Source organism: Amaranthus tricolor, chromosome 2 (genome assembly GCF_026212465.1).
Source record: "Amaranthus tricolor cultivar Red isolate AtriRed21 chromosome 2, ASM2621246v1, whole genome shotgun sequence".
NCBI classification, from domain to species: Eukaryota; Viridiplantae; Streptophyta; class Magnoliopsida; order Caryophyllales; family Amaranthaceae; genus Amaranthus; species Amaranthus tricolor.
Genome location: NC_080048.1, coordinates 5,231,465 through 5,253,171, shown reverse-complemented (window position 1 = coordinate 5,253,171; position 21,707 = coordinate 5,231,465). Strand labels below are relative to the sequence as shown.

Here is a 21,707-nt window from a genome sequence, read left to right as displayed (position 1 = left end):
AATCGATCTCTTTAAAATTATAATAAACTTGTTTAAGATTATGACGTACATTATAATAATTGATCACTATATATGTGATCGACTTATAATTTAGCACTTTAAAATTTAGGATTAATCATTTAAAGGTTGTTATTGATCATTTTTAAACTTGTTAGTTGTAAAGTTAAAATTGTATGCGCTAATGTTATAATTGATCATTTTATATATAATCGATCACTTTAAGGCCGAAATGATCACGTTAATTCGAAATTGGAAACTTTAAAAAGATCATAATTGATCAATTTTAAGGTTATAAACTTGTAAGTAGAAATTAGCCATTTTAAATGTCAAAATTGATCATTTTTAGGTCAAAATTGAAAATTTTTATTTGTTTATCTATTTAAGGTTATATATTTTAAGTTGAAATTGATAAATTTAATGTCATAATTGATACCATTAAGGTCAACATTGAATTTATTTTTTAAATTTGAATTTGGGTCAGCCGCCCTGCCCATTAGTATCCGTTTCATAACGAGATCGCTGCTTACATGCATTTGATTAATTAAAATATTATGCATGTTTCTAAAATTGATTTTGGTTTCCATTCTAACCTAACTCTTCATTTTTCTCAGCTTACACAATCATACAATATAATAAAAGACCGAAAAATTACACGTTTCATCTTAGCACCCCGTTAGATGGTAATATTTTATTGGTTGTTCTTGTATTATGTGACAAATAAACTTAATCAACATGTTATTTTTAACCCTCTTAAAATTTAATTAAATTGAGTAATTACCATTTTAAAAACATAATAAACTAAATGTTTTGACTTAGATTTAGCTATATTAAACAAAGTATTAATTTATATACCGTAAATTCACCATTATATCAGTATATTATCATCATACAATGAAAAGAAAACTTCATTATATATTAAATTTATGATTGTGCATTAAACAAAAGCCTACTAATTTATTACTATATGATAAATTTGCTTTTTAAAAAGGAAAAATTAACTAAAATAATCTAACAATTTCATGATTTTCCTACAATAATTCTAACTATTGATTAACCATGAATAATTTCAACTTTATCGGATGTTTTTTTAGAGTAAACTTAAATACCCGGATGACATGCTATAGTAGATAATTTACCAAAAAAGTAAATTGAAAATTAATATAAAGTTAGAGAAAAATTTTAAAAATTTAAATAAAAATTTCTAAAAAAAAAACTTTAACATTTTATAAACATTTTTTTCGACATTTATTTTAATTTACCTTTTTTTAAAAAATAAAATTTGTCATAGCAGGTCATCCGATTGGCCGAGTTTGCTCCAGGAAAATACCCCATAAAGTTGGGATTATTCATTGTTAATCAATAGGTGGGATTATTGTAAGAAAATCATGAAAAAAATGAGATTATTCTAGGTAATTTTCCCTTTAAAAAAACGTCTCTTACAAGCTTAACTCAAAATTGACATTGTTAGATAGTAGGAGAATCTTTTATAATTAAATATTTTTTTCCATTATTAAAACATATTAGTTTTTTGCCATTAAGAATTAGATACAATACGCATAACACCAAAACTTTTCTGCACACATGACCTCAAGAAGAAATTGAAAAATAGGTGTCCGACTAATTTGATCAAACAAAAATCTTATAGACTTGCATTGTGCACAAAATAATGTCGTTTTCAAGATATATATTAAAATCAGGGGGAGAATGTACACTCTATTTTCTCTTTGTTAAGATTTTTATCCCATTAGATCTTTCGTGACAGCAACATCCGATTTTAAACCGTCTCAAAGCATTTAATCTAATCCAAAATCAACTAATTTGATCAAACAAAAATCTCTCACTAGTTTCATTATAATATTAGACCGTCTTTAAACATTAAATAATGTTAATGCTTGTGAAGGAAAAAGCAAGAAAGAAAAGGACCAGATACCAAGGTTCTCTATTAATGGTGGATTTGACTAAAAACGTACACCAAACAATTAGAGTAAGTACCAAGTTGCATTATGTTGCTTCCCATTTTTGTCTTTTCCATTAATTAAATTATTATTATTGCTCGTCCATTCGTGCATACTTCCATACCTCTATTACTTCTTCTTACTGGCCTTTTAAAAATAATAACACCTCCATTATTAGATAACATTAATTATTTATCACTCTTTTTTTTTTATTTATTTAATTCATTATTACTCATTTATATATACTTTACTAGTTGAACTTTTATACTTGTTGCACTTTTATTATTTAATTGTTATTATTATTTGCTATATTACTATTTTTGGCAAAATAATATGGGAAATTTCATGTAATGATCCTGAGTTATTGACTTTTCTACGTGGTAGACAATAAATTCAAGTGGTGACTCTGAGTTTTCAACTTTTTATGTGGTAAATAAAATGTGAAATTTCTGGTTAAATTAAGTATTCATTTTGATTGGATTACGGATATGTGGCCAATTAGGGTGAACTCGACGTCTGTTTTTTGGAAAAAAAATCATCATTTTTGGAAAGAATAGCGTAAAGTTAACTAAAAACACTTCCCTTTTGTCTACCATGTGGAAAAAATTGAAGATTAAGGTCACCACGTGAATTAAAAAAATATTGTCTACCACGTAGAAAAGACGATAATTCAGAATTATCAGGTGGAATTTCCCAAAAAATAATTATGTAAATATTTATTTTGCCCTTATTTTTCCTTCCCATACATTATTAACTTTTACAGTTATCTTTTAAAAATTATATAAAGTAGAATTTGTACGCTTTATCGTTGATCAATCTCAAGTTATATATGAAATTTAACATAGTTTGTAGCTAGGTTCAATAAATTATAAAGGACAATTGTTGCTAAGGGTAACTTACAAATAAACCTAATTTTATTATTATTAAGTAGCTAAAAAATTTAATGAAGTTATTCATGTATTATAGGAATTTTGAATAAGAATTAGTAAATGATAACAAAAAATTTTCATTCCAGGACAAAGAATTTAAACAAAATTATGGTGCATAAAAACATTTGTTGAGTTATATAACCTATTCTTACATAACAATGCAATAATTTTTATTTTTACATCATTTACATTGTAATATATTTAAAATTAATATATATATTTTTTCAAAATTTCAATTAAATTTATATAAATCATTACAATAACAGATCTACTAGTTGAGTATATTGTATGATTTCTATAATTGTTTTTAGGTTTAATGGAAGTTTCTTTTGTTTGTGTGGGGATGGCAGTACAAAGGACTGCTTTTTAAGCATTATTTTGTGACCAATTGACAATTTTGGGGGAATAATCTTATCATCTTGCTCAAAGTTAGAGCTGAATAATACTAATTAAGTATAAAGCTAATTATTTTCTAAAGACGGTGCATAAAGCCAAAATTTGACCAATGTAATGCCAATTATAGAGCTTTAGTCTACTTGGTTTTTTTAAAAAAAAATTCAAATTTTAAACTTACTTATTATTTTGATGCATAAAACAATCCCAAATATTACTTATTATATTTTTTTTATATATGCAACTTGTTTATTATTGGGGGAATCAATTTGAGTTGGTATTTAACTTATTAAAGTTGGTATTTGAAGTTTGTATTTTAACCCGTTAAGTTGTTGTTTTCACATGTTAAGTTGTTAGCCTATTTATTGAAGTTGGTATTTTAACCTACAATAGTTGATATATTAACTTATTAAAGTTAATGTTTTAATCTTTTGTAGTTGATTAAAACATTAAATTTAAAATATCAACTCTAACAAGTTAAAAACCAACTCTAGCAGGTTAAAATACAAGCTTCAATAGGTTAAAACACCAACCTAAATAAGTCAAAATATTAACTTAAGCAACATATATAAAATATCAACTTAATAGGTTAAAATATCAACATTAACATGTTAAATTACCAACTTCAATAGATTAAAAAACCAACTTGAATAGATTAGAATATCAACTTCAATACGTTAAATACAAGTTAAAAAACAGATGTTTGTTTTAATTTTATTTCTTTTCCTAATAATATATTGGACAGCCCAAATGGACTTAATATTGTTTTGTTAAGAGAGAGAGAGATTAACTTATATGAGAACTATGAGAATCAATCTTTCAAATAAAAAAGTGTTACCTTGTACAGAAAAGTGTTACTTTTAGACAAAGATATGTTACTTTTTTAAAAAAAAAATAAAATATATTTTTCAAAAAAAATACTACCTCCTATTCAGCCTAAATGTCCCATTTGATTTTTGGCACTATTCACTTATCACTCTTAATTTGTATTTTACTCTTAATCTATAAGTTAAAACATAGTCATGTGGGATCTTGTTTGATTCGTCTCAATACAAGGATTATTAATATCAACTTTTTATAATTTTTAATTAAGAATAATTTAAGATATTAAGGGTTAAAATGTTGTCTCGGTAAGTGTGAAAAGTCAAATGGGATATTTATGCTGAATATGAGGGAGTAATACAAAGTAACAAGTTTTTTCCAAATAGTAACACTTTTTATGTAAAAAGTAACATCTTTTTATGAGTTTTGTTCAGAATTTTTTTTCTGAAATTAACACTTTTTTGTTGAAAAGTATCATTTTTATTAGGCAGATTAGTTCTCACGGTTTAATATAAGGATGGTTCTCAGTTAAACTTCTTCATATATATATATATATATATATATATATATATATATATATATATATATATATATATATATATATAATATTTGACTTAATACTGTTTTGTTAATATGAGAATATTTTAATTACGATTCACGTCCCCAACTCAAAAATGTGAGTGGATTAAGAGATTTTAATTGATTATAAATTAATATAGTGACTGAAAAGTTTTTCTAATAAAATATTGATTCTCATCATTTACAAGTGAATTAATTCGCTCTCCTGATCTCTCTTTCTTATAGGAATTTCTCCAGCCATATATAAACTGAAATGAAAAAAAAAAGTAAGTCAAACTAAAGGATCGGAATAAGTAAATGGAGGCGAATAATTTTATCTTGTAGAAATTAAAGACTATAATAACCTTGCTTTAACGTACCTGATTGTTTATCAAGAATAAATCTGAATAAACCTTTTGAAAAGTTTAATATTTTAAAATTTGGCCACTTTCTTCTTTACTTTCGTTTTTAGCCTTACATTTTTAGTTAGATTAGATATTTAATTATTTTCTTACTTCAGAATCTTTAGTTAATAAGAATTCTAAGTTATTTTTTAATTTTATTTTGACTAGAATTATTATTATTATAACATCTAAATCTAAGTTAAATAATAAGTCTGACTAAATTAATTTATTATTTGACTTTTGTCCAATAAGATTAACATTATGTCCTTGCATTTTTTTATTTTTTATTCACATTAATTTATTTGTTTGGTAACCTAATTATGCTTAACATGTCCTAGTTAAAACTAATAGACCCAAGCACAATGATCTTATAATAATGTGTACTTTGTTTTTTAATTGTTATATTTAAATTAAAATCATAATTTAACAAAATAATATTTCAAACTTTAAATCAAAATTAAAAATTATTCTAAAATAACTTTATGTATTTAAGGTTTCTCTCTAAGAAAACTTAGAGATAGAATTTATATACAAATAATTGTACAAGTTTACCAAAAATCTATTTATGCAAATTTCCTATATTTTATTAATACTATATCAAATGTTTATCAACAGTTAGGCCGTGACAATGCGTCATAGGATCACTCATGGGCCCACGTGTGAGGACAAACCCACGGGACACTTGTGGGCTCGGGCCACAAGCCCACTAGTAACGAGTATTGGCTTGTATACAACAGTTAATGAGATTCACTCTTTCCCAAAACTATGTTGTATAAGTGAAGATTATCCATCAAGCATACAACCCATTATCATAGTGATGTGAGATCTTCTTCACATGTGAAGTATTTCAACATCAACGACAAACTCGTACGAATAACCATGAAAATCATACCGTATCAAGTCGCGTTCTTGTTAGAGTATGTAACAATCATTACGATCCTGTGCTACATTCACATTTCTAGCCTAATGGGCTCTCGTGTGAGAGGGCGTGTTAGAGTATGTAAGATATCCTGGAGCCTCAACCATTAGCTTAAACTTTTGATTGAATTGATTCCTTGACAGTGCTGAACAATATCATGACGTGGCAAAGGCGAAAAGGGATTGTATACGTCTAATATGGCGTTGACTATTGAGAAAGTCGAAGGGACCAAGAGTAAACAAATGAGAGACCCACCAGCATGATTAATTTACATATAATAAACTCCTGGAATGGAAGAAAAAAGACAATTAGACATGAATTTAAATGAATCAATGATTTATAATCCACACCGTCATCGTTGATTGGCCATTAGCTTAGCTGAGCTGTGCTTCATCACCACCGCCATTTTCTATCAATTTTAGTCAAAGTATAGTATAGAGTTAATTTATAGTAGTATGTATCAATTTAATAATCGCAAGTATTTTACAATGATTATGCTTAATTTTATTTGTTAAGTAAAAATACGTACTATTTTAAATACCTTTTAATATTGGTACACTCTTAAATAGTGTGGACCAATCCGATACAAGACTTTCTATCACCTTTGTTAGAATTCTAAAAATAGTTTGAGCAGATATTAGAAATACTTTATATGTGAGATAAGATCCCACATCAATAAAATAATGGATAATGGGTTTGTATATATATTAAGTGAGCTAATCCTCATACTACTATATGGTTTTGGGAAACAATGAACCTCACCAAATGTACGTGTAAGTCAACGCCCTTGACTTGTTGGTTTCAAGTTCCGAGTCTACGGGTGTCCCATGTCCACATGAGTGGGCCACGGTGAGATCATGTGACGAATTGTCACTTTCTATAATATGTATCAGATTCGAAGCTGGTTCCTGATATGACGTGGTTCACATGTGAGGGGAGTGTTGGAAAAACTTCACATATGAAATAAGATCTCACATTGATTAAATAATGGGTATAATGGACTTGTATATATATTAGGTGAGCTAATTCTTCTACTACCATATGATTTTGGGAAACAATAAACCTCACCAAGTATATGTGCAAGTCAACGCTCTTGACTTGTGGGTTTGTGAATCCAAATCCAAAATATCTATATTCATATGAATTGGGCCACGATGAGATTATGTGTCAAATCTGTCACGAACTAAAACCAGCTCAAATAACTTTTTTTTTGGGTATGGGACCACTCGTACGTGTGGGTTAAGAGTTATTTACTTATTTCAAGAGCATGTACTTCATATTCACTATATATATGCAGAGAGAGAGAAACATGTTTATCACAATTCACAGATATAAGTCTATTCATGAATATCTAAATCACACTCATTACTGCATACAATCAGTTCATTTTGTACTTGCTTCTCTTCTTCACACTTTCCATACTTTCTTCAATCAAGCTCTCTTAAAGGTCAGTTCTTAATTTCTAATTTGAAAAATATAATTTACTCCATTATTTTCCATCACCAGTATTAGATAATAAAATGCGACATCTATTTTTAAATTTATTTAATTTTTAGTCCCCCATTTTACAATATTAGTTAATATCCACGAAATCTCTATTTAAATTTCTATATATGATATATTTTAAACGTAATCAATAATATAAAATGGTTAAAAATATATATTATGGTTGATTCTTTACAAAGAGGATGCATATGCTGTCCTAGAAGGCCACATGCATCCACTATTGCATTGTATATCATTCTCCATCATCCTACTTTAATTTACTCAAAAAGCTGCATATAACAGAAGTATATACCAACAGGCAACAGCCCACTAAAAAAATATGAGTATACTGACAGGGTAAATTGAGAAAACAAATAGAGTGATGTGAAAATAAAAAATAATACTTATTTTGCAATTGAAATAAAAATTAATTCTTTCTATTTATTAATATTATTTTTTTTATTTTTTTCAAATGTTTTTAAGAAATTAAGATCCTTTATATATAGTATACATATGCTAGATCAATTAAAACCATTATTAGCTGAAATTTTTAGTAGAGTTGACTATTTGATATAATATCATAAATCAACTTGATGAAAAATTAGAATTTTGAATTTCATCCATCCTTTATTTTAAGTGGAATGTTTAGCAACATGTAAAAGAAGAACATGCATGTGTTCATCAACCCTTTTAGTCCAAAGAGCATGTATAGATTACATAACACATTCTATAACATAGTGGTAATTTTTACTACTATGCTAGTTAACGGTACATAATCATTCAGGATATTCAATCCATTTTAAGTTAAGTCTTTCATATCAGTTTAATATTAAATTTTATACTCACATTGATTTTTACACGATTTATAAACCAATAACGTACGTAACGCTAGTCATGTACGTGCTTGATTTTCTTATATCTTTTTGTTTTTTGTTTATTTTTTGGTCAAACCTAATGATATATATGAGCTACGTACGACGAATCAATACGTACAATAGTATAGTAATAATTTTCAAGCAATAAATGAACCTATTATTTTGCATTAATATTGAACAACTTCTATTATTGGTTTACAGGTTGATGAACTTGATGATGAGATCACTTCCCAAACAAATGTGGGAACAAGCAAAACCCTTTCTAAAATACCCCACAAGTTTGTTGAACAAGGAATTACATAAACCATGGAAGCAACCAAGAAATAATAAGGTGGTTTTTATCATGGGAGCCACCGGCACTGGAAAATCTCGTCTCTCCATTGATTTAGCAACTATATTTCAAGCCGAAATAATAAATTCAGATAAAATTCAGATTTATAAGGGTCTGGATATCTTAACAAATAAAGTGACAAAAGAAGAACAATGTGGGATCCCACACCACTTATTAAGCATAGTCAACCCTAATGTTGACTACACAACAAAAGACTTTTGTCTAATGGCCACACATGGAGTGGAATCTATTCTCCAAAAGGAGAAACTCCCAATCATTGTTGGGGGATCCAACTCTTATATTGAGTCTTTGGTTATGGATCCCAAATATGGGTTTAAGTCTAAATTTGATTGTTGTTTTCTATGGGTTGATGTTAATTTTCACGTATTAAAAAAGTTTGTGGCGCATCGGGTTGACAAAATGGTTCAATCGGGTTTAGTAGAAGAGATTCGAGAAGTATTTGACCCGTATAACTCGGACTATACTCGAGGAATACGACAAGCTATTGGGGTAGCCGAGTTAGACAACTATTTTCGAAATGAAAAGTTTCTATTGGATCATTCAAGTCGGGTTAATGGGCTTCAAAATGCTATAAAAGAGATAAAAAAGAACACATGTAATCTTGCGAACAAACAAATACAAAAGATTCATTGTTTAAGGGATTTGAAAGGTTGGGATTTAAATCGAATTGATGCCACTCAAATATTAAAGGATCGTAACAAAGATGCAGCTGATCAGGCTTGGCAAGAGATGGTGGTTAAACCATCACTTGAAGTTGTCACCCGTTTTCTTTCGAATACCAATGATTTGGAATTCGATTTATCTGCCAGATCTAGAGTGCTTACACGGACCATGATTAGGAATGGTTGCACCTTTATTCCTATAGCAACGTAGTAACCATAGATTTAGACCCGTCAGGCAGTGCGTCAGCGGGTTTTGTCGGATCATTTTAGGTTCAATAATTTTTGGATAGATCAACTTCGGGTCAGGACAATTTGGGCTATCACTAAAGACTTAAAATATATATTTTTTTATTACTAAAATTTTTATCAATATATTTTTTTTATTTTTATTTATACCACTCTTAAAGCTTACCGTGAAATATAAGCTCAAAATACAAAAATTGTAAATGATAATGTAAAACTTAATTTATTTGTCTGGTCATCATATATTTTCTTTGGTCCTATTTATATGTAATATTTGTTTTTTCATGCAACTCAATGTACTATTTGAATGATCATTTTTTTTTACCATTATAAACATATAAAAATTATTTACATATAACAAATCATAAGACAAGGTTAACAAATAAATATTAAAAAATTACAAATATTGTATTTGATTAGGACCCAAAGAAGTATATATATATATATATATATATATATATATATATATATATATATATATATATATATATATATATATATATATATATATATATATATATATATATATATATTAGAAGAAAAAATAGACATGATTCGTATTGTTAGATTTTTATTTCTCTTAAATATAACAACTTCAGGTGTTTATTTGGTTACGCTTTGTCTTAAATATTTTTTACAAATTTTCAAATATTACGATTTGACCTTTAATGAGAGTGTGAGACTATTTCTATTAAATTAACTCAATATATACTTATAGTCTTAAAGTAATCATTTATATTCTTAAAGTATTCAATTAATTATAATATGAAAATTGATTACTTCCAATTTTAAAATAGTCACTTTTTATAATTTTATTAAAGATCAGATACAGTTTTTAAGTGTTTATTTTTATATTCCTAAACTGATCATTTGTAACCTTAAAATAATCATTTATGAACTTAACTGCTCTTCACTACTAGCTAGTTATACATTCTCGTTGTTACTCTACCCGTTGAGAAGAATAAGCAAAAATTCACCCTACATGTGACACCTTTAAAATTTAAACATGGAATATTTGTTTTGAAGACTAAATGTAAATTAGGGCATTAAACGCAAAAAAGTGAAAAGTTGCACACATGCAATCTTAGTGGAAAGACTTGCACTTGTGTGAAGCTCAAGATTTAAAAGCTCTCTTGCTCCCATGTATGGTTGTATGCTCATACCATAGCATATTATATGTTGAGTTCGTAGATCTTTTTTCAATTATATTGTATATTGAAATACATACACAACAAGTTCAGTCTTTAATTTTAATAAAGTTTAAAACATAAACTGACACTATTAGTGCTTCTTCATTTAAATTGATGACAATACAAGATATTTTAAAGAATAATCATTAATAATATTCACGACTTAATTGTTAAGCTATAACCACTAACATTGTAAACAATTATAAATTAAATTCATGACCAACTAACATTGACATTAATTATTAAGTAGAAATGTTGTCAAAGTTTTATCTACTCCGTTTTTCTCACAAAATCCCCGGCTTATGTCAACACTAAAGTGAGAAATAAGATCAAAGTCATCCTAGGGTGAAAATTTGGCCTTAATAAAGTTCTTTGTGCATAATTTCATCAATATATTCAATTACTCACAACACGACTTGGCACAATACGCTTTGACATAAGGTACGATAGACATGACATATAGGCGATCCGACACAACATCATTTCCAAGATAGTACCTCATTTTAGATGGTTAAGCATAACACAACGCTATACACGATATGAGCATACGACACATATTGTCCACAATATGATTTTACACGAGTTATGAGACACAACGAACACGAGTTACTTTCAAGTTTCAAGTTTCAAGTTTCAAGTTTCAACGGTTTAACCCATCTCAATATCTCATCTACAAAAAGAACAATAAATATTCTACTGTGATAAGGAAAAGGTGGTGGTTTGTTCTATGTCTTTATCTTCTTCTTTGTGTCATTCTGTTTGTTTATAAATATCTACCTTTCTACATCTCCAATTCTCCATCATTCTTCTTCCACAATTTTTCGGTTTTTGATATTTCCCAGAAAAATAAGGAAACTGATAATAATAATTAATAATATCTTCATTAATTTTTTGCAAAATCTAAGACCAACCCATTTTAATTCCCCTTCAAATCTATAAAACCCATGTCTTAGAACCTTTAATTTTTCATCTGTTCGTTTATTGGTGCTCCCACTTCCTTTTTTTTTTTGTTGAATTTTCTCTATTCAAAAACCGCCATGGCTGCAGCAGCTTTAAGATCGAAATCAAGCAAAGAAACAGCTATGTTAACAGCTAACCAATTTAGATACTTTGTGATGAATCAGATGCATATGGGTACAACAATGACAAGTTCTTACAATACATATAAAACTAGACAAGAAGATTACTTTACTAATACCCCTTATCATTTTATGGCTTTTAAGCCTCTTTCACTTCGTGGGGAATTCATTGACAATCATAAAGTCAATAACTTTATGGGTTTGAGTCATAATAAGAGGAATTCTAATGCTTTGAATTGTTCAAAGGACCCGCCAGAGGTGTGGCAGCCTCCTATTGATGGTGTTGTGGTTCGGGCCCGAGGTGGTGAGGGTGGAGGTGGTGAAAATGGTGGTGGTTCAAATGACGGTGCGGGCAGGGGTGGTGGGTTTGGATTCAATTCAAAGGATGGTTATTGGGGTGGATCAAATTTGGGTAATAGCTTCCCTACTCCTAAGGAGATTTGTAAAGGACTTAATAAGTTTGTAATTGGGCAGGAGAAAGCTAAGAAGGTAATATCCTTTTGCCAATTTAGATACTTTTTATAAAGTGGAATTGCTTATTTTGGTCTTTGTGTTGATTAGCATTGATGTGTTTGGTGTTGAAAATTGAAGAGTGGGAAAATGTGGGTATTGCATTGTGTTGAACTAGTAAATATTTTTGTTAATTGCATTGATTAGTATTGATGTGTGTGATTTTGGAAAGTGAATAAATGGGAAAATGTGAATACTGTGTTGAACTAGTAATTACCCCCTCTCCCTCTCCAAATGTACCATTTGGATTTTGGATGAAAATTAATGATAAGGGAATTGGGTTGGAGAATAAGAAAAACTAGTGGATGATCGAAATGAGGGGTTAAGATTGAGCGAAAATACGTTTGTCGATGAGATTAAAAGAAGGACGGTGAGAGCATTCCCAAGAAAGAATGGTGCAAAATAAATGGGGCGACAAACTAAAATGGAAATTGGTGCTAATTGAATGGGACAGAGGGAGTAATTTATTTTGTTGTTGCTTATTGAGGTTGGAATTATCATGTATGATCTATTTGGTTAGGTGTTGTTTACTATTCATTAGTTAGGTTTTGCATCATTAAGATCAATGTGCTTGGCTCATAGTGCAAAAATACAGACAATCGCGAAAAGGATATCGCAGTCAATGCGGATGATTTCGTTGTCAATACAGCTAATATTTTGGTCACATTAAACTCAAGAACCTTTACTATACGGTCATGGTCCAGTGATGCGGCCTTGTTTTTGCACTATGGTTTGGCTTTTGTTGTTTCCTTTTCAGGGTGAATAGATGTTTTTACGTGATTAGTATTTCAGTTGTGTTCCTATTCTTGTGTCATAGAGTACTTTGTTATTGACTTGTGTTTTCTTGTCATGCACAATTTTGTTCTGAAATCCTAGTATACTCTTCTTGTCCAAAATGCTGTTTGCAGGTGCTCTCTGTTGCTGTTTACAACCATTATAAGAGAATTTATTATGAGTCCTTACAGAGGTGTGTGATTTCTATTAAATTTATCTGTTTTCGTGTGACAATGATTGTAGCAAGCATAATGGCCGTGGAATGTGGAACATGTTGCGTGAATTCATCTTATTTTGAAGTCTAAACTTGAATTAACTAGCTTTTATTGTTTTAATTGTACAAAAGTTAGAATATTTGGTAGCTATGTCACTCGGACTCTTCGTTTTGCTTCACGTACCCGTGTTCAGTCCTTGATCCTCAGACATTGGTATGACACTCAACACTTCATTTTAGGTGTAGAATTGAATATTTAGACGTATCCGACACTTGGACACGCACCAGTATCCAACGTCAATACCCGAGTCCAAGTAACATAGTTTGGTAGTATCACATTTGCTGAAATACTAGAGATTTGAGATATGCTCAACTAGTTGAAAAATTGGTTCTTGGTTGTGTGGTTTTATTGAATCCCCGGATAAGAAGATTGATGTTGATTGTTTGTCAGGGATCAAATCCATAAAATCTGGTTAATTTTCATGTTGAGTTCATAAAATATGGTTATTTGATAAAACATGATATCTTGAGTTCTTAGATTAAGCATTCTATAATCAGTTCTCCCATGCTCTCTCAAAGGCCTCAGTTTTGATTGTTCTTTTGTTTAGAATTACAACTTTGTACATGGTGAAATTCATTTTGTGTGAAGATAGCTTTCTGATGTTAGCTAATTGCTTTATAAATGTGGAAAGTTAGGCAATCGGGGGAGTCATCAAATATAGAACAAGACCCCGCTGATGAAGTTGTGGAACTTGAAAAAAGCAACATACTTGTTACGGGGCCCACAGGATCAGGTAATCGGTCGCCATCTTTGAATACTGTTCGTTAACATGATCTTGAAGGTTTTTTAGTAATACTTCAGATGTATATTATTTCCATGTGATTTAGACTTATCTTTTTGTGTCATTCTTGATGTTGTTTTGAGAGAAAGGGAATGGAGGCTCTGGATTAGAGGCTGTTTATTTGATGTGTGTTTTCGTTTATGGTGAATTATGCCCCTAGAGTGCACCTTCATTGTGAAAGTTGCATCAGGTTGATCTACTATCACTGTTACTTCATCTATGCTGAGTTGTTCTTTCACCTTAATCGACTGGTTCCTCCTTCTTTTATAAGTTATTAGAGATCTCGGGTTTGGGCCTATAGGAGATGTATCCCGCAGATCCCGTCCTGTGATGGGTTTAGAACCTTTCAAGTTCCTTTTTCCCAGTTTGTATCAATTATCATCCAACCATGGAGCTCCTATTTGTGATTTTTTTTAACATAAGAAATAATAGTGTCTTGAAATCTTCTCTTTAGACACCATCCGCTAGAAAGGTATCTAAAGTTGGTGTTTGGACTTCTTTCTCTACTTTAGAATTTACACCCTTTTTCGGCTTCAGTCACCAGGAGTTGCTCTCTTGATCAATCAAATTGTTTTTGTGTGGTTGGTTGTCTTAGGGATGCTTAATACGACGGAGAATTTACAGACTAGGAGACCAAATAAGTCTTTAAATTCACAAAGATCCATTATGTGTTTGAAGGATTGAGAAGATAATTATCTTTTTTAGCAATACAGTTTCGCCAAGGGTCTTTGGAATAGACTTTATGAGATTGGCGGAGAAAAGTGGGTTGCTCCGAGGAGAATTGGGAATTTCTTATTTACTAATTTTCGTGGGTTTGGTGGATATAGAGACCTCAAGAAATTATGGATGTGTTGTTATGCAATTGTATGGTCTATCTGGGTGGAAAGGCGAAGTTTTAACGATGTTTTTCGTCCTTAGAAATTATTTGAGTTAAAGCAAAATTTAAAGCCACATTACGGGTAAAGGCCAATTGCCTCTTTCAACAAACAAGCTATGTAGAGGAAAATGGAGCATACTAATGTAGTTAGATAGCTGAGCTTTCCAGGGTTCTTTCATCCCTATAATGTATTGCTGAAGTTTCTTCATTAACAAAGTTTTCTTTATTGAAAAAAAAGGTTCAAAGCTCTCCATGTGTGATTTTTCCTTCTTAATTGTCTCATTTGAACGTTTGTAATGTTTTCTCAAGGACAGGGAAGACTTTACTTGCAAAAACTTTGGCGAGGCTGGTGAATGTACCTTTTGTAATTGCAGATGCTACCACATTGACTCAAGTAAGTGAGAAATCAAATACTATATGCTTGAAAATGCCTCTAATTTTCAGTAATGGGTCAAGAACTAAAAACTTCGATCGAAATTTTCTTATGAAACATTGTTAAGATTTGTCTGTTGCTTTTAAGTTATGTGTTTTTTTGATACCTGTAGGCAGGATATGTTGGAGAAGACGCGGAGTCAATTTTATACAAGCTTCTCATGGTAATTTCAGATTTTACTTGTGAATGTTAAAACTGAATTGTTCTGACTTGTGATTGAAGAAAATGTATTTGCGGCCCGTTTGGTAGGTAGTAATATAAACGGTGGTAATGGGAATAAAAACTAGTGTAATTTTGGCTAAAAAATATGCCATGCTTGTCCAACTTCAATCATATCATTTTCTAAAATTCATTCCAATGCATTAGCATTGGGAGATGTGGTATTAGATGGTAATGAAAATTTGTAAATAAAAAAACTTTTTTATGATCAAAGTTTCATCATCATGGAAATGACATGAAACCTTTTGATGAAATTTACACTATAAATCATTCCCATTACCACCATTTAGTATCCACTAACCAAACGGGCCGTTGGTGGCATGGTCCATTAGTTAGCCCCTTAGCTCATTTAGGTTTGGTAAAGATGTGAAGTTCATCATTGTGTAAATTGATGAAGGCGATAAAATCACCCTAAAGTTTTTCTCTAATAATATCGTCTTTATCTTGAATTCGGTTCTAGGTGGCCAATTATAATGTGGAAGCTGCACAACAAGGCATTGTGTATATTGATGAAGTTGATAAAATCACCAAAAAGGTTTTCCATAATTATATATTGTTTATCTTGATTTCTTCGGTTAGATCTTTTATTTACACGCGATTCTTTTTCATTGTGTTGAAATTTGTAGGCGGAGAGCGTGAATATTAGTAGAGATGTATCAGGAGAGGGTGTCCAACAAGCATTATTGAAAATGTTGGAAGGAACGGTAAGCCCAACCTTTTCTTTCCGTCATGTGTTATTTAGAGAATTTTCAATTGCTAAAACTGTTATTTTTAAAATTATATTTTCAATTGAATTTTCTGAAATGTTTATCTTGAGTTCCGCAAAATCATCTGCATTGACCACAAACTCACTCCGTTTTGCGAATATTACATGCCTAGTTATTTTTCTGGAGTGCTTTATGCTATAGTTGGAATTTGGGAAAGCCTTGGCTCACATTTTACTTGAATTAACTTTCTTGTATGCTATTTTCACCAGATTGTAAATGTTCCTGAAAAAGGAGCACGGAAACACCCTAGGGGTGACAATATTCAGGTATGTAGTGATTCGTTTGTTATCTGCTGATTGAATGAGCCTAAATCTTTCATGTCACTATGTTACTTTTCTTTGTTAGACACATTGTAACATGATTCGCTAGTTAATTCACCTGTCTCTATTCGAGATTCACTCAAAATAGCCCAAAACCGACCGCAATTCACTTTTTTCGATTCACAATTTACAGAGAGATTAGTAAATCATGTGACACTGGTTAGACATTAAACTTGATAGTGGATTTTTGAACTTATTGTCAAATTTTAGCTGTTTGGTTTGATAGTTGCGCAATTTTCAAATTAGTAGGATCAAATAAATAGCGCATTACCTAACATTGCTTCAAGTTTGTGAAGTAAGTCGGAGCAAAAGCTTTCTTGAGATGGCATTGTCTATGCGGTAATAGGTGCAATTGTGAAAACAGTTGTATGTTCGAATATTCTGTAGCGTTTTTGCCCTTTTCTGTATGCTGTATTCTTTATTACCCACCTATATGATTGCCTTACTAAGCTGAGGTATACACTTGATCCTTACTCGGACCAATTGGTTGGATAAATGACCTACCTTTCGTTCCTTCAGCTAGAAACAATAGAGATAAGAGGATGGGTGATATTCAAGTAATCATCCCTTAGATCTCTCAGGATTTCATACTATTGTTGACAATTGGCTAGCCAAGCTTCTCCCCCAAACCCACCTCAAATTTTGACGCTTTTGTGAATTACAGCCTTAATGTTTATTTCTTGCAAATTACAGCCATCAAAGTATCAAAATTTACAGTGTTCAGGCCAAATCACATAATTCCCACCATTTTGGTTGTCGGAATTTTGTGATTTGGCCTAAACGCTGTAGATGTTGATACTTTGGTGGTTGTAATTAGCAAAAAATAAACATTAATGTTGTGATTCGCAAAAGTCCAAAACTTTAAGGCTGTAAGTCGCAAATTATTCTTGAAAATAATATATGTATACTGGATATTTATTCCATGATTGTATTTTGGATAGCGGTGACAATTTCAGACACACACACACATATATAAAGATCCGAGTCTCCCAAGGAATTCCAAGGGTAATTAACGAATCTCAAACATCCGAAAGTAGTTCCTTTGAGAATCCCCGATATACTAAATAAGTTCTTTGATAGACTCCTTGGTGAACCATCCATTCATTTGTATAAGTAGGTGTGGTAACCGACTTTTATTGTATCGGAGGAATTCCCCCTCCCCACTTTCTCTAGGTAAAGGTCATGGATTTGATTCTTGTTGCTCCTTCCCTCAGCAACCACACAAAAAAATTTGTCCGTTGATGGATTTTGATTTCTTTGTTTTTTACAGATTAACACGAAAGATATTCTTTTCATCTGTGGGGGTGCTTTTATTGACCTGGAAAAAACTATTTCAGAGAGGTTTTATTTCTTTCTTTTGCTTATTTCATTTCTTCCTCTAGAAATGTGAAATATATGTGGTAGAAGTACTCGAGTAATATATGTGGTCTTGTTCCAGGCGGCACGATTCTTCTATTGGTTTCGGTGCTCCTGTACGCGCAAACATGAGAACGAGTGGGCCCACTAGTGCATCTATAGCTTCATCGTTGTTGGATAATGTAAGCTTTTTCTTATGTTGCAGTTCACGCCTAAAGCAACTCGGATAAATTTGCTGCAGAATTTCAACAGTCTAAATTTTGTAACTTTTTCTAATGACTGCCTTTCGACTATGTACCAGGTAGAAAGTACTGATCTTATATCCTACGGTTTGATTCCAGAATTTGTCGGAAGATTCCCAATCCTTGTTAATTTGTCAGCCCTAACCGAAGATCAATTCGTCGAGGTAAATACTTGTCCTTGATGTGATACGTTCTCCATTAGTTGACAAAAGTTAAATCTTGGGCATAGTTAAAACCCGCCTCAAGAGATAATTAAATCTTTTTCGGGGCATAATAGTTTTTTCTAGTGAAATGAATATTGACGACTAAAAAGAAGGAAGCACGTTGTTTTTGATATCGGTAATGGAATGCAGGTCGGGCATATTTTCATGGAAAGTTTTAAAAACCTCATAAACATACCTTTTGTTTTTGCTTTTTGTTGAGCTTTGATGTAGCTGGATTTATTTTAGTTTCGACAATATTATCTTCATTATGATATAAATCTCGATCTGTAGGTTCTGACGGAGCCAAAGAATGCACTAGGGAAGCAGTACAAAAAGATGTTTCAAATGAACGAGGCAAGTATTTCTTACAACACCATCTTACAAAAAACCGGCTTTTCCCATATTCTTGGAATTTTCTTCTCATTCGGTGGGACTTGGGTGGCAGTGTGATTTCCAACGTATCCCTGATGTATTGTTTCATGTCATGCTTCCCTCTATAACAACCCCCATAGGATCACTTCTCGGTAAAATTAGCAAAATGGAATCGCGGTCGGTCAATGCGGCCTATATTTCGGTTGCTGTAAACTCAAAACTTTTACAATACTGTGATGCAGCCTTGTTTTTGTACAATGATTATGACCCGATAGTTAATAGAAGTAATCCGCACACTGCATACTGAGTCTTCATGTGCTTGCACTCGTCTTTTTAGGTGACATTACACTTCACGGACGAAGCATTGAGATTGATTGCTAAAAGGGCGATAAATAAGAATACAGGAGCTCGGGGATTGAGGGCCATACTGGAGAATATCCTTATGGATGCCATGTACGAGGTAACATTATATAATCCCTTCGGCTCTTCCTCACTCGGACCCTAACTATATTGTTCGTTTTCCTAATCGGATGTATATGGCATGCAGATTCCTGATACAAGAACGGGGGACGATATCATCGATGCTGTCATTGTCGATGAAGAAGCAGTGGGGTTAGAAGGAAAAGGCCGTGGAGGTAGAATCCTTTACGGAAAAGGAGCCCTAGACCGCTTTCTTTCACAACAAAAACCGAAAGAGTTTGAAGGCTCCGAAGAAGTCGAGGCAGAAACCGAGCTGCCTTCTGTTGTTGCGAGTATGTAAATTTGAAGGATCTAGGGATCCCGTTTGTAGTTTCGTCGTTGTACAGCATCCATAAAACTAAAATATAAGACTAATCCATTTTAGAAGATAGATGGATGGATGAAGGGGTAAAGGGGATTACAAAATTTGATGTATCATATGTATAGATTTGTATCATTTTAACTTCATAAAATTTGATGTATCATATGTATCATATGATTACTCCAATGTCAAAACGGAATACTTTTTGGTTTCATCTTTTGGTTATATAAGTAAACTAAAGTCTCTCAAAGTACTTTCTTCGTTTCTTTTTACTTTTAAGAATGTGTGTTTTTCAATTTAAAAATATTATACAAATATGTTAATAAAAAAATATATGTCCTATTAGTCTATATTGTACACAAGCTTAGCTATTTTAATACGAATTCAGTGATTTAGTGAACAAAAGATGTTATTTTATGACATGATTTTTTTGATAAAATATAAATGTTGAACTAAATTTACATTCTAAATACCTTGTAACTTTAAAATCACATTAATTTAAAAAAAATCTATATTTCTCTTCAATAGATCTTATCTATGTTTGTTTTTCACTCATAACAAAACTAACCCCAATAAGAAAATCAAGACAAACCATTGAAATTGTAAAAGGCAAGCAACCAAACACCCAATCATATGGCCAATTCAACAACTCAACTAGTAAAGGAGTAAGTGAGTGAAGTACTTCACATTACTACCTCAGTTCTTATGAGTTTGCCGCAATTTTCTTTTTATTTCATTACGTTTATTTTGCCATAATTTAATTTTATATAAATGATTTATCTGTATCTTTTATTCACATTTACATATTTTAATTCTTTTTTAATATTATTTAAATAATTTCGTAAAGTTTGATTGCTGCAATTTAAAAGAGACGGAGAAAATAATAAACAAAGGTTAAGAATTAAGAAATCTAAAAGCAAAGCAATGTGAGCGAGTAGTGAGTGCATCATAATCCAAGTTGTAAAGTATTAATTGGACATCACCAATTATTGTAGTTCCCCCACAAATACCGTGGCATCATCCACACGTCCTCCAACTATTACAATTACAACTTCTCCACATTCTCTTAATACAACCCCTAAATAATTTTCCAATTATTTTCTTTCTCTAATCATTTTGTTTTATAAAACAAATTTTGAACAAAAACATTGATATAGAAAGTAGATTTTAATGGACAAATTTCAAATAAGACGATTTTACAGTGATATTATTTTTATTGAACTGACTTAATGTACACTTACGTCTTAAAGTGTTTATTTATAACTTTAAAATATCCACTTACAATTTTAAAGTGATAACTCTTATTGTTTTAAAGAGATTACTTATAATCTTAAATCTTAAAGTGAATGCTAACAATTTTAAATTGATTAATTAGAAAACTGAGATAATTATATAGACTCGTTAATGAAACGGTCTCACACAAGATTAGTTGATTTTAGTGAGAGTTTTTAATTTTAATTCCATAGAAAATATTCCCTTTGTCTAACTATTTAGAAATTCTTTTAACATATTTGATTAAACATTGGGATTTGTAATTGGTATAGAATTTTGAAAATATCAAAAGAGCACTTGTTATTGATTTTCCAAATTTTGTGGGAATTCTGATTCCAAAGAAATTTAAAGTTTCTATGGTTGCCCAAAAAGTGCTAAACAAACAAATATACAAATTCATAATTGCTAGAAACTACTGCTATAAATTCCAAAAAAAAAAAAAATAAAAAATAAAACTAGCAAACTCTAATACAGTCACCTTTGAATTTTTATTTAAAAACAACTATACAATGGTGTTTGGCAAATTGTTAGTAGTTGTTTGTTGTTGTCTTTTTTATTATTTTTTTAATAATTATGCGAAATGTTTCATAAAATTATATATTTGTATTTTTCTCTAACAACTAACAGTCAACACCTGCCTTGTACATATTTTGCTCCAT

General features: G+C 30.8%; 2 protein-coding genes across 2 annotated transcripts; both read left to right on the top strand.

The window, feature by feature from the left end:
* The first annotated feature begins 7,294 nt into the window (after positions 1-7,294).
* On the top strand, positions 7,295-9,893 carry LOC130805968 (adenylate isopentenyltransferase 3, chloroplastic-like). The gene is made up of 2 exons (XM_057670831.1): positions 7,295-7,427; positions 8,542-9,893. Exon 2 carries the CDS (start codon positions 8,546-8,548, stop codon positions 9,563-9,565), a length of 1,020 nt encoding a protein of 339 aa, XP_057526814.1. The 5' UTR covers positions 7,295-7,427; positions 8,542-8,545; the 3' UTR covers positions 9,566-9,893.
* A 1,602-nt stretch (positions 9,894-11,495) lies between these two features.
* LOC130806158 (CLP protease regulatory subunit CLPX1, mitochondrial-like) lies at positions 11,496-19,988 on the top strand. The gene is made up of 14 exons (XM_057671111.1): positions 11,496-12,355; positions 13,285-13,343; positions 14,061-14,158; positions 15,398-15,477; positions 15,629-15,679; positions 16,196-16,270; positions 16,362-16,439; positions 16,712-16,768; positions 18,093-18,163; positions 18,261-18,360; positions 18,480-18,584; positions 18,915-18,977; positions 19,333-19,455; positions 19,543-19,988. Exons 1-14 carry the CDS (start codon positions 11,825-11,827, stop codon positions 19,753-19,755), a joined length of 1,704 nt encoding a protein of 567 aa, XP_057527094.1. The 5' UTR covers positions 11,496-11,824; the 3' UTR covers positions 19,756-19,988.
* Positions 19,989-21,707: the final 1,719 nt, after the last annotated feature.

Excerpts from the sequence above, each read along its gene's own strand:
- LOC130805968 (XM_057670831.1), top strand. The coding sequence starts at position 8,546 with ATGAACTTGATGATGAGATCACTTCCCAAACAAATGTGGGAACAAGCA.
- LOC130806158 (XM_057671111.1), top strand. The coding sequence starts at position 11,825 with ATGGCTGCAGCAGCTTTAAGATCGAAATCAAGCAAAGAAACAGCTATG. Across the intron at positions 12,356-13,284 it reads GGCAGGAGAAAGCTAAGAAG|GTGCTCTCTGTTGCTGTTTA; the intron begins GTAATATCCTTT and ends TGCTGTTTGCAG. Across the intron at positions 18,978-19,332 it reads AGATGTTTCAAATGAACGAG|GTGACATTACACTTCACGGA; the intron begins GCAAGTATTTCT and ends TCGTCTTTTTAG.